The following is a 17,003-nucleotide window of genomic DNA, read 5'->3' on the forward strand; positions in this document are numbered from 1 at the left end:
GTTTTTCATGATCGAGTCTCTGACCTTCAGGGAGAATTTAATAAGAGAGTGGTCAGTCCAGCCCATGGGTTTAGGGAGGTCAGCCGTGGCGTCTAAAAGATTGGAGAAAACAGGGTCCAATAGATGCCCGGCAGAGTGGGTGGGGGATTGGATGAGTGGGTTTAGCTGAAGGGCAGAAAGGTCTGCCTGTAGATTCTTAATAGTTGGATCGGTCATGGAGTCGAAGTGTAAATTAAGGTCTCCCAAGATGGTGAAGTTGGGAGAGGATATCACTAAAGTGTGGGCGACGTCTAAGAGTTCTTCAATGAACCGGGCAGAGGGGCCTGGGGGCCGGTAGATGTAAAGTCCAGATAGGGTGAAATGGGGACTGGTGGAGATTTTAAACCGTGCGCTTTCGCAACCCCAGATGGCTTCCTTTTCAAAGGTGCAATTATATGACGATCTGTAGATGACAGCAATCCCTCCGCCCCTGGAGTCTCTATTGATGGTTTTTATAGAGAAGCCCTCGGGCAACGAGAGATTTTGGATGCTGGTTTGATCGTCGTGGAGCCAGGTTTCGCATATAAACATAATGTCTGGACGTTCATCTGTTATAAGGGTGAACACATCGGCATGGTGTTTCACGAGGGATCTAACATTAAGTTGGAGGATGGTAAGGGAGAAGTGCTTATGTGCAGTAGTATTGTGGCTAGCTAGGCCAGGTGAAGGTGTCCGAAAACTGCAGGGCTTGCAATACAGACCTGTTTGTCCAAGGCAGCCTTCGAGCTTATCGCATCTTGAGTCCGGCTTAGGTGCGAGAAGGGACTTTCTATCGTACTGTATTTTGTGTTGTACGAATAGAGCAGGGGGACTGGCGAGAGGCGATGGTCTGGCGATGACGGGCGCAGACGGGCTTGCCTTAGGTGCGCCTTTGGCGCGCAAACGGCGCTCCCACTGCGCTCGTCCGCTGCGCTTACGTGGGAAGCACATTTAGGGAGAGGAGGGGTGGGCGTGGCCTGTCAGGTGGGCGTGGCCTCGCGACTGGCGATGGCGGCCGTGAATAACAATTCCACGAAGCAGCGCTAAATCCGCTGAATGTGGGATGCCTGTTCGGCAAATAGCCCAGCAAAGAGCTCAGGGTAAGGAATTAAAGTTTTAAAATATGTCCCAAACACAAGATAAACAATTTTAAAAACAGCGAATAATTCCTCCGGCTTCCGCCTCAGAGGTAGTGGTTTCAGTCCATATATATTTTATGTACTGTTGTATGTCTATAGCTCACTTGTAGCCGAATAAAGAATTTCAAATGAATGAATGACTAAGGGAGCAAACTATTAAAGTATTAATTGAGAATTCTTAGGAATGTCTCTCACTAATTCAGTGCATCCCACAGCACGGAACTAACCCGGTCTATGATTTTTTTAGATCTAGACTATGTCAAAAAACACTAACCTTTTACGTTGGATCGATCACTAACAATGCAGTCTACCGTCTCTCACTGCCATCACCACTAATGACACAAAATGAGAATATGAAAGCAAATAGTAGAAACCAGGAAAGGGACCTAGGGTAAGGGGGAACAAGGCAGTAGACCACCGATGTTTGCAGGTCGAAGTGGGTATCTAAAAGAGATAGGAAATCTGTGTGTAACAAGCTGTAAAAGTCCTACATCTATCCAGAACAATGATAATTTACATATCACCACTAAGAACTATGACTACCTTTCCCATGACCACATATACATAGCCTGTATAACATATCTTGACATTAGAATCCTTCCTGCTCCATCATAGGTATAAACCTCAAGTGGTCCACAAAACACAATAGTTCTCAGCAAGACTTGATTTTCAGAATACTTCTCTGTATTTGCAATGTTATCCAGTATTGGATCTTTAATAGATTCACATGCTTGAATCCTCCCCGCCGTCGAGGTGGGAGTCTCATGGTAAATTATAATAGTAGTAATTCATATCATCATAGGCAATAATGCATTGCACAGTCAATGCAGTAGCTCATCAATATCCTTTTGTAAAAAAGAACCAAAGTTGAAACACAGCCAATCAGAATCAAGCTCCTTCCAGAACACTCCACAGAGAGGCAAGACCCTCAGATTGTCTACTGCACGTTGTTGTGACAGGGTGTCTCCCTGAGCCCTGCTCAGTTTTTCTCTTCATTTTGAATTTCTGTGAGTACATGATGTATGATTCTTCTAAAAAAGACTCTTCAGGCCTCGTGGGTTGTGGAAAGAAAAGGCTGCATTTTGAAGATCCCCACAAGGATTGTAGTTATTACCTGTACCCTCTTCACAAAGTAAAGGTCTGTAGAATCTGTAGAACCTTTTCCTCTAAGACTCTGAAAGACAGGGAAGGCAGATTGCTTATCTTGCTGGAAAGGCTAAAATCTAAAACCTCTGTAGTATCTGATGACTATCTGATGAGGAAGGCAGTGTTAGTTCCCAGGCGTCAGTACAGCTAAATAAAAAAAGAGACAGATCTGTGGAGTTCACTGAGGGACATAAGAAAGCTTCAAAAAAGGCCCATCATGAGTCTGAGCATACAGCCACTAAAAAAAGGAAGCTTCCATTCCCTTGTGACGAAAAATCTGCCTCACAAACTGCCTGTAAACAGCCTAAGACTCAGTCAGAGTCTGTCAAGACCTTTTCTTCGTTGACGACAAAACCACAGTTGGACTTTGTCTCTCAGAATTCATCGTCGGCGCTTTCTTCGCCGATGTAAGCTTCGACAAAGACTTTACCATTGCCAATGACAACCATTACATCGTTGGCGCCTGCATTGTCGAAGGTGCTTCAGACGACACCGCCGCCACCGTCTACGTCTCTACCATCGACGTCACTTCCATCGTCTACAATACTTTCATCGTCGACGACACCTCCATTGTAGATGGCAAAGACGACTTCTTTATCGCTGGTAGTTTTGCCGTCGACGGCATCGACGATGACCACACCGTCGTTGACAACTGCTTTTTCTACATTGACGGTGTCTGTTTCACCGTGGACGAGGATTTCGTCGACGCCTCAACCAAGGAGGCCCTCTTCATTACAGTTAACTCTGGTTTTGTCCTCCAGATTCCCGTGCTCTCCATGCCACTGGTGTCAAGCTATTCTGGCTGATGAGGTGTGAAATCCAAAACCGGTCCTAGGATGCTTGTTTCCAGTCCAGGGAGGACCTGGCCTGGCAGTTCAGGCTAGACTGTTCTCATTGGGTGCAGGGTCAAGACTGATTTGCATATGGCTGGGTTCAAACTGGAATGGCATGGGGAGCAAAAAAACGATCGATTTAGGCCCAGATCTCTGTACTGGGGTGAATGTATGACATTGTTCTGCATTTTGTCCATCCATTGTTTTTTTTTGCATTTGTCACCCCGAGTGGGACGGATATGGGTGGACTATTGCCCTGACTGTGCAATGCATTACTGCCTATGATGATATGAATTACTACTATTATAATTTTACCGTCAGGCTCCCACCTTGACGGCGGGGATGATTCAAGCATATGAATCTTTGAAAGATACCCATACTGGATAACTGAAGTTACAGGTAAGTAACTCGTTTTCTTCTCCAATAAACTTGAAGGAAATCAGTAGTTCTTCACAATAGACATCCACATATCAAGGTTCTGGCTGTAGCAACATTGTATCGTGACTGCCGAGCAAGTACACTGTGAGACATGAGGAAAATGCAACTGATAACTCAAGGTGGTTGCTGCCTTCTCTTAATACTATGAGAGTTCAGGTACTGCTGGGAAGTGTAGTCCATCATGTTTGAGTTCACATTTGAAACTGTCAGGTTTTCATCCTGCGGAATCCAGACGCAGCAATAAGCTCCACCTCCGGACCTTCCAAACACCCTGAAGTATAGTAACACAGGGTGTTTAGATGATACGGCGAGGGAAAAAACCCCTAAAGGGGAAAAAAACCCTAGGAGGGGATAGGGAAGGGTCAGCTGGGAAAGGAAGCTGGAAAAACAAGACAAAAGGATTAATACATGGACTACATACTTCGCTCTGTAATATCTCTCTAACACAAAGGATGATTCACCTGCAAGATCTCTGTCTACCAGCTTCACTTCGATGGAACACTCCTGGTATCCCCTCTCCCTATAGGACATAAACACCCATTAGTTGGCAATGAGAGATCGCCCTTCAACTCAACTGTATGCAGGACTACCATACATAACCTACCCTCACTCGGACACTACTACGAACCCCTGTATTCACTCAGTTAAAGTTCATCGCGGCATAGTGACCATTCCTGATTAACAGCTCAGGCGTGATGAGGAAAAAACAATAGAAAATCAATTCCAGCGTATATTACTCCATATGCGCCGATTGCATGCATAAACTCCCTCTGGACCTTGACCCCTCCAAACACGGTAGGGCGTAGTGATCTACTACTGCCTTCCGCTTTGGCACTTGTAATCCGTATGGCAAGATGGATTCGTGACGGTAATGCAGAGGCTGCCTTCCCCTTACACTCCGCCACTTGTATTTACTTGCTCTCTGTCTCCAATAAACAAACAACAGCAGTCAGCTTCCCCTTGCGCAACCATAGCTTGCAGGGCTCTCACCTCGTTACTCTCGAGCAGTAACCGGACTCCGGAAAACACTTCCTTCGGCAAACGGTACGCTGCGCTGCTTCAAGCGCGTACTAGGGTTCGGACAAAATGTGCACCCGACAGTAGCGAAGGGAACCAAATCAGCTACTCGGACACTCTGGAAACGAGAGCAGCCGCTCCCGCTAGTCCCACTGAATCGCGAACGTTGGTTTTCCCGTGTTGCTCCTCTATATCCGGTTCGGCAGCAAAGGCTGCTGGGATCGGTAGTTCAACACCCCGGGAACCTGGAAAATGTAGTTCTTTAGGCAGGCGCGAGGGCTAGACCCTGACAGTACGCCCCCCTCCCAGGCGCCTCCTAGGACCAGGCTTGGATGGAAACCTCCGGTGGAAAGATGCAACGGCTCTTGGGGCGTTCACGTTACTCCAGGGCTCCCAGGAATCATCCTCCACCGAATAGCCCTTCCAGGAGACCAAGTACCACAGCACCCCCCTACGTAGTTTTGAATCACGTATAGATCGTACTTCATATTCGATCCCTCCTTCACCGTGCACCGGTGGGGGGCATCTCCTCTGGGCTGTAAATGCCTTTTTTAGTAAGTGTACATGAAACACCGATGTATCCTTAGTGATCCCGGCAGACGTAGTTTGTAGGCCACCGGATTGACTTGCTTCACTATAGGATAGGGCCCAATAAAGCGTGGATGAAATACGCTTCGCAACTTGAACCTGATGTATCTGGTGGACAACCACACCTTGTCTCCCACTTGGAACTGAGGACTGGGGATCCTGTGCTTATCCTCCCACTGCTTGTACACCTCTTTAGCCTTCACTACATGAGCGTGCACTGCCTTATGCACCTTCCTCAACATGCGTAAGTGAGCCATCACAGTGGGCTGGTTTCGGACTGCCGAAGGGATGTCGATGGGTAAGGTGTTGGCTTCATACCCATAATTGGCTCTAAACGGTGACATGCCTGTAGAACCATGCCAGGCATTGTTATAAGCCAATTCGGCCAACCATAACAGATCCACCCATGAGTCGTGTGCTTCTTTGGAATAGCACCGCAGGTATTTCTTCAGAGTCTGATTTAATCTTTCGGTCTGCCCGTCAGTCTGCGGGTGAAAGCTTGTTGAAAGAGCGGCTTCTATTCCCAATGCCTGACACCAGGTTTTCCAAAAGCGGGCAACGAACTGTGGCCCCCTGTCAGACACTATCACCTGGGGAAGGCCATGTAGCCGGATGACCTGAGAAGCCAGTAACCTAGCGGTCTGACTAGCTGTGGGAAGATTAGTACACGGAAGGAAATGACCCATCTTGGTTAGGCTATCCACCACCACCAATATAGCCGAACACCCTTTGTCCACAGGCAACCCTGTTACGAAATCTAGGCTTATGTTCTGCCATGGTCGAACTGGCGTGGGCATGGGCATTAGTCGGCCTTTCATTCTGGTGGTCTCCCCCTTAGCTCTGGCACATACATCACACTCCTTCACCCACAGTGTGGTGTCTTTCACCAATGACTCCCACCAAAAGTACCTCCGCAGCAGGTGCACTGTCTTGGTAACTCCTGGGTGACCTGCCATGGGCGTTACGTGACACCAAACAAAAGCCTTTTTCTGTACATCCACCGTGGGCAGGTACAGCCCCTCCCCTTGAAAAGGCAGCCCCTGTCTCACCATCCTGCCTGGTTTACTCGCCGCCCACCGTTCCCATGCTACCAACGATCTGGAACTCCTAACCGCATCCAGAAACTTCTCAGCACGGACCACACATATCACCTTTGTGGCTGGAATAATGGCCTGAGGAGTTGTTTCGGGTTTCTCCCCGGGCACCACCTGTCGGGACAAGGCGTCTGCTTTCCGGTTATCGACACCAGGTCTATAGGTCACCACAAAGTTGTACTCTGCAAAAAAAAGCATCCAACGCATTTGTCGTTGTGTTAGATGCCTAGCTGAGGTCATGTACTGCAGGTTTCGGTGATCTGTGTAGACAGTTACTGCTTGACAAACCCCCCACAGATAGTGCCGCCACTCCTGAAAGGCCCGCTTGATAGCCAGAAGTTCTTTTTCGGCTATTGTATAGTTAACCTCTGCAGGGCTCAACTTCTTTGACAGGAAGGCTACAGGATGGAGGCAGCCAGTGAGTGCATCACGCTGAGACAAAACAGCCCCTATCGCTTCTTCCGAAGCGTCGGCTTCCACCAAAAACGGATGATCCGTTACAGGATGCGCCAACACTGGAGCCGTGGTGAACGCCCGCTTCAAGGTCGTGAATGCCTCGTCGGCCTCCTTGGACCATACGAACGGTACCCCTTGTCTCAACAACCTGGTTATGGGAACCGCTGTTTTGGAAAACTGCCCGATGAACCGGCGGTAGTAGTTGGCGAACCCCAAAAAACTTTGCACCTCACGCACGTTCTTTGGGGCCGGCCAATCCTGCACCGCCCTCACCTTCCGATCCGACATCTGTAGCCCCTGAGGAGTGAGGTTTACCCCCAAGAATTCCACCTCATGTACACTAAACTCACACTTGCTTAGTTTGACATATAACTGGTGTTTCCTTAACCTCTCCAATACCCGGCTCACATGTTCTACATGACAAGATTCGTCTGGGGAGTATATCAATATGTCGTCTATGTACATGACCACAAAACAATCCACATACTCCTTCAGCACGTCATTAATAAAAAACTGAAAAGCCGCCGGGGCATTACAAAGCCCAAACGGCATCACCATGTATTCATATAGGCCATATCGCGTCTTGAATGCCGTCTTCCACTCATCCCCCTCACGTACCCTGACCAGGTGATAAGCCACCCGCAAATCCAATCGGGTATAGATCTTTGCTTCCCTCACCTGGTCTAGCAACACCGAGATGAGGGGGAGAGGATAACGGTTGCGTACGGTGTTCTTATTCAAGACGCGATAGTCCACACATGCCCTTAAATCCCCATTGGCTTTGGCAATGAAAAAAATGGGAGAGGCTGCAGGGGATCGAGAAGGCCTAATAAAACCCAAGCGAAGGTAATGGTCTAGGTACTCCTTTAGATGGACAGTTTCTGGTACAGACAAAGCATACACTCTACAGGTTGGGATGGTAGCCCCCTCCACCAAATCAATTTGGCAATCGTACTCCCGGTGTGGGGGTAACGTTTCCGCTTTGGCCTCGCTGAACACATCACTGTATCCACTGTATTCAACCGGGAGTTGAACGTTGGTTTCTACTGCCGTGGCGGCCAGGTATGGAGTAGCCAACACTGATATATGCATCGAAGGACCGGGTGACAGGTGATCCTGACAAAACTCTGGCACAAAACGGAGCGTCTTCTTTCTCCAATCAACCACGGGGTTGTGCTTACGCAACCAGGGCATGCCTAAAATAACCTCGTATTGAGGGGCTGCGATGATATTTAAGGTCAAGATCTCTGCATGAGTCTTCCCTTGCGCCCTAATAGAGAGCCCTACCTCGCTGGTTCTTTCCGTTAGTTGACCGGATTTCAGCGGCTGTCCATCCACCGCTAAGACCTCCTCAGGATTCTCTCTGGGAACACGGGGTAAAGCCAGACGGGCCACCAAGCCTTCATCGATAAAATTGCCTGTTGCACCTGAGTCTACCATCACCGAAACCTGATGGATCTCACATTCGCATTCAAGCGCCATGCTAACTACAAGATGCGACTCAGTTTCCCCTACCCCGATGGTGGATAACGAGGTGAGTTTCCAGTCGTGATCTCCCTCCTCCCCTTGTCTTTGATTCTCAGACTGTGCTTTATCTACCGCTAGGGAAGAGACGGCTACGCGCTTGAATCTATTGGCCCCAGAGGTTTTGGGTTTTGAGGGACAGTCTCTAACATAATGCCCCTTCTTCCCGCAGTACATGCAGAGACCCTGCGTTCTCCGGACCTCTCTCTCTTCTATGGACAACTGGGCTCTAAGAGCTCCGATTTCCATGGGTTCAGGACTGTCTTCTGACCCTCCCAATGTCTTACGAATGGACCGCTCTGGCAGGCCTGACCCTCTGTCCCAACGTCTCCGACTACCCCCTCTCTCTGTCATCCGACTATCTAAGCGCAACACCAAATTTATCATATCCACACACGTTGTTGGCTGAGGGTCCACTTGGGCCACTACATCCTTCAACTCCTCTTTTAGCCCTTGGTAAAAAAGCGACATCCTTTTTTCCTCTGGCCAATCAGCCTCAGCCACCAATCGGTTAAATGTAGTTAAATAAGTAATCAACTCCATCCTTCCCTGCCGTAACTCCAAAAGTTCTTTATCCGCACTAAAGGTTGTGGCTCTCCGATCAAACATTTTCTCGAATTCCGCCTTAAAAGCTGACCAATCCGACAAAATGGGATCATTACGCCTAACCAACGGCACCGCCCAATTGGCGGCGTCTCCCGCCAAATAGGAGATGGCGAAGGCCACTCGTGAATGATTGTTAGGGAAGGAGGCTGGTTTACAAGAGAAGTGTAATAACACCTGAGTTAGAAACACTTGCGTCTTACGAGGGTCGCCTGAGAACCTTTCGGGGGTAGCCAAAGGAATGGGCGGGGGCACTGTCACCTGAATGGAAGAGGCAGAGGAAGAAGCACTAAAAGGGTTTCTAGACAACTGTTCAACCTTGTCTCGTAACGCAGTAGTTTCGGCTCTAGCCGATGCCAACTCCTGCTGTACCAGAACCAACGCATGTAACACATCCTCCATGGACGCCATTATTGCTGCGACTGGACCGGGCAGAACACAATTCTTGGGTTCGCGATTCTGTCAGGTTTTCATCCTGCGGAATCCAGACGCAGCAATAAGCTCCACCTCCGGACCTTCCAAACACCCTGAAGTATAGTAACACTGGGTGTTTAGATGATACGGCGAGGGAAAAAACCCCTAAAGGGGAAAAAAACCCTAGGAGGGGATAGGGAAGGGTCAGCTGGGAAAGGAAGCTGGAAAAACAAGACAAAAGGATTAATACATGGACTACATACTTCGCTCTGTAATATCTCTCTAACACAAAGGATGATTCACCTGCAAGATCTCTGTCTACCAGCTTCACTTCGATGGAACACTCCTGGTATCCCCTCTCCCTATAGGACATAAACACCCATTAGTTGGCAATGAGAGATCGCCCTTCAACTCAACTGTATGCAGGACTACCATACATAACCTACCCTCACTCGGACACTACTACGAACCCCTGTATTCACTCAGTTAAAGTTCATCGCGGCATAGTGACCATTCCTGATTAACAGCTCAGGCGTGATGAGGAAAAAACAATAGAAAATCAATTCCAGCGTATATTACTCCATATGCGCCGATTGCATGCATAAACTCCCTCTGGACCTTGACCCCTCCAAACACGGTAGGGCGTAGTGATCTACTACTGCCTTCCGCTTTGGCACTTGTAATCCGTATGGCAAGATGGATTCGTGACGGTAATGCAGAGGCTGCCTTCCCCTTACACTCCGCCACTTGTATTTACTTGCTCTCTGTCTCCAATAAACAAACAACAGCAGTCAGCTTCCCCTTGCGCAACCATAGCTTGCAGGGCTCTCACCTCGTTACTCTTGAGCAGTAACCGGACTCCGGAAAACACTTCCTTCGGCAAACGGTACGCTGCGCTGCTTCAAGCGCGTACTAGGGTTCGGACAAAATGTGCACCCGACAGTAGCGAAGGGAACCAAATCAGCTACTCGGACACTCTGGAAACGAGAGCAGCCGCTCCCGCTAGTCCCACTGAATCGCGAACGTTGGTTTTCCCGTGTTGCTCCTCTATATCCGGTCCGGCAGCAAAGGCTGCTGGGATCGGTAGTTCAACACCCCGGGAACCTGGAAAATGTAGTTCTTTAGGCAGGCGCGAGGGCTAGACCCTGACAGAAACCTCACACAAGACAGCCCGACACTGTGGATCCAACAGGAGCAATGTACTTTTGCTTCTCAACCCCCCCACCACTGACCACATACAATGGTAATATAAAATCCAAAAGTAGAGGCTGGGATATGAGAGACAACAAAGACACTGGACGTCACCTGTATGACAAGTCACTTCTGCGGAGCACTGATGTTTGGAGATCGAAATGGGCATCTAAAAGGACAAGAAATGTGTGGTGAGTAACCAGCTGTGGAAGCCCTGCATCTAACCATGAAGTTGATCATTCATACATATATCACTGCTAACAACCCTGACTACATTACATATAATCACATATATATATATCGTGTGGATCATAGCTTGCCATTAAATTCTTTCCTGTTCCATCAAAGGAATAATAACTCAAATTCCAAATGAAACAATCCTTAAGCCTTAATTCCGTAAGTCTTTAGCAAAGCCCAAAGCGAAATGTTCCAAAAAGAAATAGTTTGCAGAAAGACATACTTTTCAGAATGCTTCTCTGAAATGCAGGCACAAGTGGGAATGCAGTATTATGTGTCTGTCGAGTCATGAGCAATAAGCCATACCTCCTGACATGCCCTTGCACAAGCACCGAACTCAAACATGAAACCCCTCCAGATATTCCTGTGAAACAAAGAGTTAGTGTGATATGCACAAACCTGGCCCCACATTACATTAACCCCAAAAACGTGCAGTCATGACATGGCCGCTTAATGTTCGAAATCACCGTCAGAAGGTAGAAACATAGGTAAAGGACTTTAGGGCACCAATATTCTTACTCTGGAAGAATCTTAATCAGCCACTGATGTTTCGCCCATAGTACTGAACTCTCATTAAGAACCCGACCCTGTTATTTTCTAGCTATCACTTAGCAGTTAGGAGTTTGTAATTGGACCACCCCTTCTTTTCTGTTTCTTCTAACAAGAATCTGAATTGCCATCTGTCTACCAAAGTGATCATGATGTCCTTTATTGACACCCGTGGTCCAGCAAACACCTATCGACATTTGTCTACCACAGAGATCAGGATGGCACTACACTGATGCCCATCTCCCATGATTCAACTTGCGTCGATATCCGTTTACCACAGTGATCAAGATTACCATATGCTGGAACCCATAGCTGATCATGTAGCTAGTGGCTGTCAACAGCTTTCTACGGAAGTGATCAAAACGTTAAAACAATGGGAACCCATCGCCCATGGTTCAACATCTCTCCACCACAGTGATCAAGATGGCCCACATTAGCGTCTGTCACCCACGGTGCAATAAGCCCTTATCAACCTCTGTCTACCACAGTGATCAAAATGGCCCCACTTACACACCCATGGCATATGCACCAGCAAGGTCTATAAACATCTGTCTACCATTGAGATAAAGCTGGTCCCTTATTGGGACCCGTTGCCCATGGTTCCGCATCTGTCTACCAAAGTGAGCAAGATTGCCTCACACTGGGGCCCATTGCCATGGTCCAACAAGCCCACATCAACATTTGTGTACAACAGTCATTAAGAGGTTTAGACCCTGTGACCCATAGCTCAAGGGTCCACAATGATCTTGTTCTTTTCTAAAAAAAAAATCAAAATTATGTACAGTGAGGTATTACTGGTTTAATGAACTACTTGGGACTGTTACTTTCTCTCTGAAATGTTATTGAGGACCTTTGTGTTAATGGGTCCTGTTTTGTCACACAAGTGAGTCTTTTGATGTTCCAGGTTAGCTATTCTTGGTTGTTTTATTGGCTTCGTGTTCTACCTTTTTGTTACATTTTCATTACTCACAGTGAAAATGTTTGTTGCTAATCCTTAAGAGGGCAGGCATGTTTAGTAGTTAGTCATCTTGTATTTGCTGTGTTTGCTTTCTTGTTCGTGTTCTGAACTGCAGTCTTTCATCTCCCATTAGTGTTCGGCCCTTTCCAAATTAAATGCCGAAGTGGCCTGTGTTGCTGTTCACGAAGAAAGCACGTTTGTGGTTGGGACAGAGAAGGGTAGAATATTCTTGAACTTGAGGAAAGAGCTTCAAACGGATTTTCAGAAGTTCTGCGGTGAGTACAACTGCAAGGGAAAATGGAGACCACAGAGTATGTCTAAATATTTTCTAAAGGATTTACTCTACATTTTTGCTTGGCCAGGTGTACTATTCTGAAAGTTGTTTAACTTCATTAATTTTAAACTTAATAAGGTTTGTTAAACGCAATTGAAATTAGTGACTTTGCCAAAACTAAACTCAAATTGGCGATGGTATGACTTGCAGTTTTATTTTGTAATAAGTTAGTAGATTTTTTCAGCTTTATTTTATTAATTTCATTGTGCCTTATAAAATGACCCGATGTCCGAAGAAAAGTGAGTTTAAAGCAAGTCCGTTTTTTACAATGCCTGGTGCCAATTCCCACTATGCTAGACAATTTTGCACCAATCTTGAAATAGATTCTTCATTGACTGAGTGCTACCAGCTGGTTTTTTTCATTAGTCACTCACTTCAGATATCTTTTTAGCAATAATTGTCAGTGAAAATTTCAGTGGGAAATCGCCTGGGAACAGTACACCATTGCCCAGCACTAATACGATTCACTCGATATAAACACTTAATGTTGATTCACTTGACTTTGATTGTTAAAATGCTTTGAAACTGAAAAACTATCTTTCTTTGTTGAACTGTGCACAAGAGTGGACCTGAAAAACATTTTGTGCTTCGTGCTCAGCGTGGCTGCATGTGACCCTTAACTGAGTACTATACAGTAATAACTGTATGTATAAATATGTATCTGACCCTAAAACAGGACATCCCTCATATACAGTCATAACTCATCATCATCATATTCAATTTCGATTTCAAGCAACCCATAAAAGAACAAATAAACATACGAACAGTACTACAGTTAATTACTCATCGGCCAACACTTTTTGACAGCACCAGTTAAAAAGCATGCTATATAAAAACGAATTAGGTCAGATGTTAACATTTGTAAATAGGGCAGGGCCTGCCTGACCTGACCCTGACTAAAATTCAAGCCTTTAGCCAAGGGTAAACGTAACTGACAATTTAATGTGAAAATCACAAAACATAATGATGTGTAATGCATCTTGATCCGAAAACAAATCAGATGCCACCCTTTGTGAACGGTCAATAAACAGTGTATTAGTCCAATCCAAATCGAAATAAAATGGGGGTTCTAATTAGTAGCAAAAATCGGATAAGGTTCGATCAACATGTTTTTCGTTTGGGATGGGCACGTACCGAAGGGTTGTTTAATTCACTGGAATTTTTATTAATTTGCTTGAATGTAAAAACCAAATTCTTGTCCAATCAAATCCACATACACACACACCCACCCACACACTCCTGCAGAAAGAGTGGAAAATAAAATGCTAACAAATTATTTCATAACTGTTTTATTTTTTACTCTTTGCCGAACGGAGTGTGGGGGCGTGGCCAGTGCACCATTGCTGACAATGAGTGGCCCCTTCAGTATGAATTGTGCATGTGCACGTGGCTACCATGCTATGGCCAAACCGACAAATGCAATTCTGACTATCCAAGCTGGGCTGGAGAGCAGGCACAGGCCACCAGTGCCTTTTGGAGTGCAGAGGCAGCCTGCTCCAGCCAATCCAGGCTTCACTCATGCATCATGAGAGCAGCGTCTGGATTGGATAAGGTAGTTGGCTGCCTGAAGTCACCTCGCGCTCAGAGGACTAGAGAGCATTGAGGTCGTGCTGCAGGAGAAGGTAAGTAAAACTTTTTTTTTCTTTCTTGTAATTTTTTAATGTAATGCATTTTTATAAAGTATGTATGTATATTTGTGTTCATGTATGTTGCACCCCACTGCTATTTAAGTCACCAACTGCCACTGCCAGAATTGATGTAGTTCAACCAAGGAATCCTGGCTGCACCATCAAGACTCAAACAGTTCCTTAAGAAAATTGTGTTTAACTCTGGTTCAGGTTTAATCCACACCAAAAACTATATCATCACAGGACTAAGAGCAGGTGTGTCTGAAATGCAACTCAAGTCAAACTCTTCATGAGCAGTGGATACTGGGGTTTGCAATTATCATTTAGTGAAGATGCTCTCACCAGTGCTTAAATCGGGTTGTTCCCCAATTTTGAGGGAAAGACTATAAGTATTGGCAAAGCCAACAGGCCTCACCTATGCAATATGTTTTAGCCATGTTGTAAACCAGCGTGGCTGCAGTTCAGCATGACTGAAAGTGGAGTGTCGTAGAGTGGAGTGTTATAAAGTGGAGTAGAGAGTTGTGAAGTGGCATAGAATGGCATAGAGTGGAGTGAAGTGGAATGTCATGGAGTGGAGAGTTGTGGAGTGTCGTGGAGGGAGCAGAGTGTCAGAGTGGAAAGGCGTAGAGTGGAGTGGAGTAGAGTTGAGTGGTGTAGAGTGGAGTAGGGTAGAGTGACGCAGAGTGGAGTAGAATGTCAGAGTGGAGTAGAGTGTTGTGGAGTGGCATAGAGTGTCATGGAGTGGTGTAGAGCAGAGTGGAGGGGGTAGATGGTGTTGCGTAGAGTGTTGTAGTGTAGAGTGACATAGAGCAGAGTAGATTGTTGTAGAGTGGAGTAGTGTAGGAGAGTGGAATGGCATTGAGTAAAGTGTTGTAGAATTGATTGGAGTGGAGTAGAGTGGAATAGTGTGTTGTAGAATAGAGTGGAGTATAGTGGTATGGAGTGGTGGAGAGGGAGTTGGGTAGAACGTCGTAGAGTGGAGTTATGTCATACAGTGGCATAGAGTGTTGTAGAGTGGAGTGGCATAGAGTGGAGTGTCGTGGAGTGGACTATATTGAAGTGGAGAAAAGTACAGTGGTGTAGAGCAAATTAGCGTAGAGTGTATTGACTTTGAGTAAAGTGGTGTAGATTCTACTGGTGTAGAGTGCAGTGATGTAGATTAGAGTGGTGCAAAGTAGATTGCAGTGGCATAGAGTGCAATGGTGTAGAATCTTATGACATAGAGCAGATTCTTTCAGAGTAGAGTGCAGAGGTGTAGAGTGGTTTGGCATAGAGCACAGTGGTGTAGAGTGGAGTACAGTGGAGCAGAATAGATTAGAGTGGCATAGAGTGGAGTGATGGAGAGTAGAGTGGCACAGAGTCCATTGGCGTAGAGTAGAGTGACAATGAATTCAGTGACAGAGAGAGCAGTCTTGCAGAGTAGAGTGTCAGAGTGTAGTAGTGTAGAGATGTGCAAAGTACAGTGGTGCAGTGGCGAAGAGTACAGTGGTTCATAGTAAAGTTGACTAGAGTGCACTGGCGTAGAATGGTACAAAGTAGAGAGGCTAGTGTAAAATGGCATAGAGAGCAGTAGAGTGGTGCAGATTAGAGGTAGCATAGAGTTTAGTGGCTGTGAGTGCAGTGTTACTGAGTAGAGTGTTGTAGAGTGCAATGGTGTATAGTGCGTAGAGTCCATTGGTGTAGAGTGCAGTGGCGTGGAGTGGAGCAGAGTAAAGTGATGTAGAGTACAATGGTGAAAAGTAGAGTGGCGTAGAGTGTATTGGTTTTGAGTAAAGTGGTGTAGAGTGCAGTGTCGTAAAGTGCAGCGGCGCAGAGTGCAGCGGCATAGAGTAAAGTGGCATAGAGTGCAGTGGGGTAGAGTGGAGTGGCGCAGGGTAAATTGCAGTGGCGTAGAGTGAAGTGGGGTAGAGTGGAATAGTGTAGAATGGAATAGAGGGGCGTAGACTAGATTGTTTCAGAGTAGAGTGAAGTGGCATGCAGTGCAATGGCGTAGAGTATAGTGTCGTAGAGTGCATTGGTGCAGAGTAGATTAGAGTCGTTTGGTGTAGAGTGCACTAGGGAAGAGTAAAGGTGCACTGGCCCGTCCGCGCCGCACACAGTGCCAGAACCCCTGTTCCGTGCGCCCCCCGCACCCGCCACAACGACCGAAGCCGATACAATGCCAGCACACTCCACGCTCTCAACCACGGACGGACCATTACCTGCGTCAAGGCCGCCCCGAAACGCACACATGGTCCCTTCACCTGCCGGAACTGCAGCTACACCTGCCTCAGAGTCGCCGAGACAGCTGTCAAGGAGGACCTCAACCATCTTCGATGCATCCTACTCAACACCCGCGCCGCACACAAACGCGCCGTCGAGCTCTGGGACCTACTCGACACCTCATCACCGGACGTTGCCTTCCTGACTGAGACCTGGATGAACGACTCCACCGTTATCGCCATAGCCATCCCCGACGGCTACAAGATCACCCGCAGAGACCGCACCAACGGAGTCGGAGGAGGAATCGCCATCGTCCACAAAAACACCATCAGGATCTCGAGCAGCACCGACGACTCTCTCAGCACTGCTGAACACATGCACTTCCAGATCCACACGGACTCCAACACCACCCTAAGAGGCACCCTCGTCTACAGACCCCCCCAGACCCAGACCACAGTTCAGCGACTCCATCGCCGATTTCATCAGCACGCACGCCCTGACCTCCACCGACTACATCCTCCTCGGAGACCTGAATTTTCACCTGGAGAACAACAACGACAACAACTCCTCCACCCTGATCGACAACCTCGCCATCCTCGGACTGAGACAGCTCACCACGACGCCGACCCACATC

General features: G+C 47.1%; 1 protein-coding gene across 4 annotated transcripts in view; it reads left to right on the forward strand.

Moving 5' to 3' along the window:
* The window catches only part of GTF2IRD1 (GTF2I repeat domain containing 1), a 1,036,986-nt gene that overhangs the window by 327,421 nt on the left and 692,562 nt on the right, over positions 1-17,003 (forward strand). For all 4 annotated transcript variants that reach the window (XM_085649787.1, XM_085649789.1, XM_085649788.1 and 1 more), the window contains one exon: positions 12,339-12,480. In XM_085649787.1, the coding sequence (XP_085505913.1) occupies positions 12,339-12,480 (142 nt within the window). The remainder of the gene's footprint in view (positions 1-12,338; positions 12,481-17,003) is intronic.

The sequence above is a fragment of the Triturus cristatus genome, chromosome 3_2, assembly GCF_964204655.1.
Source record: "Triturus cristatus chromosome 3_2, aTriCri1.1, whole genome shotgun sequence".
Lineage (NCBI taxonomy): Eukaryota > Metazoa > Chordata > Amphibia > Caudata > Salamandridae > Triturus > Triturus cristatus.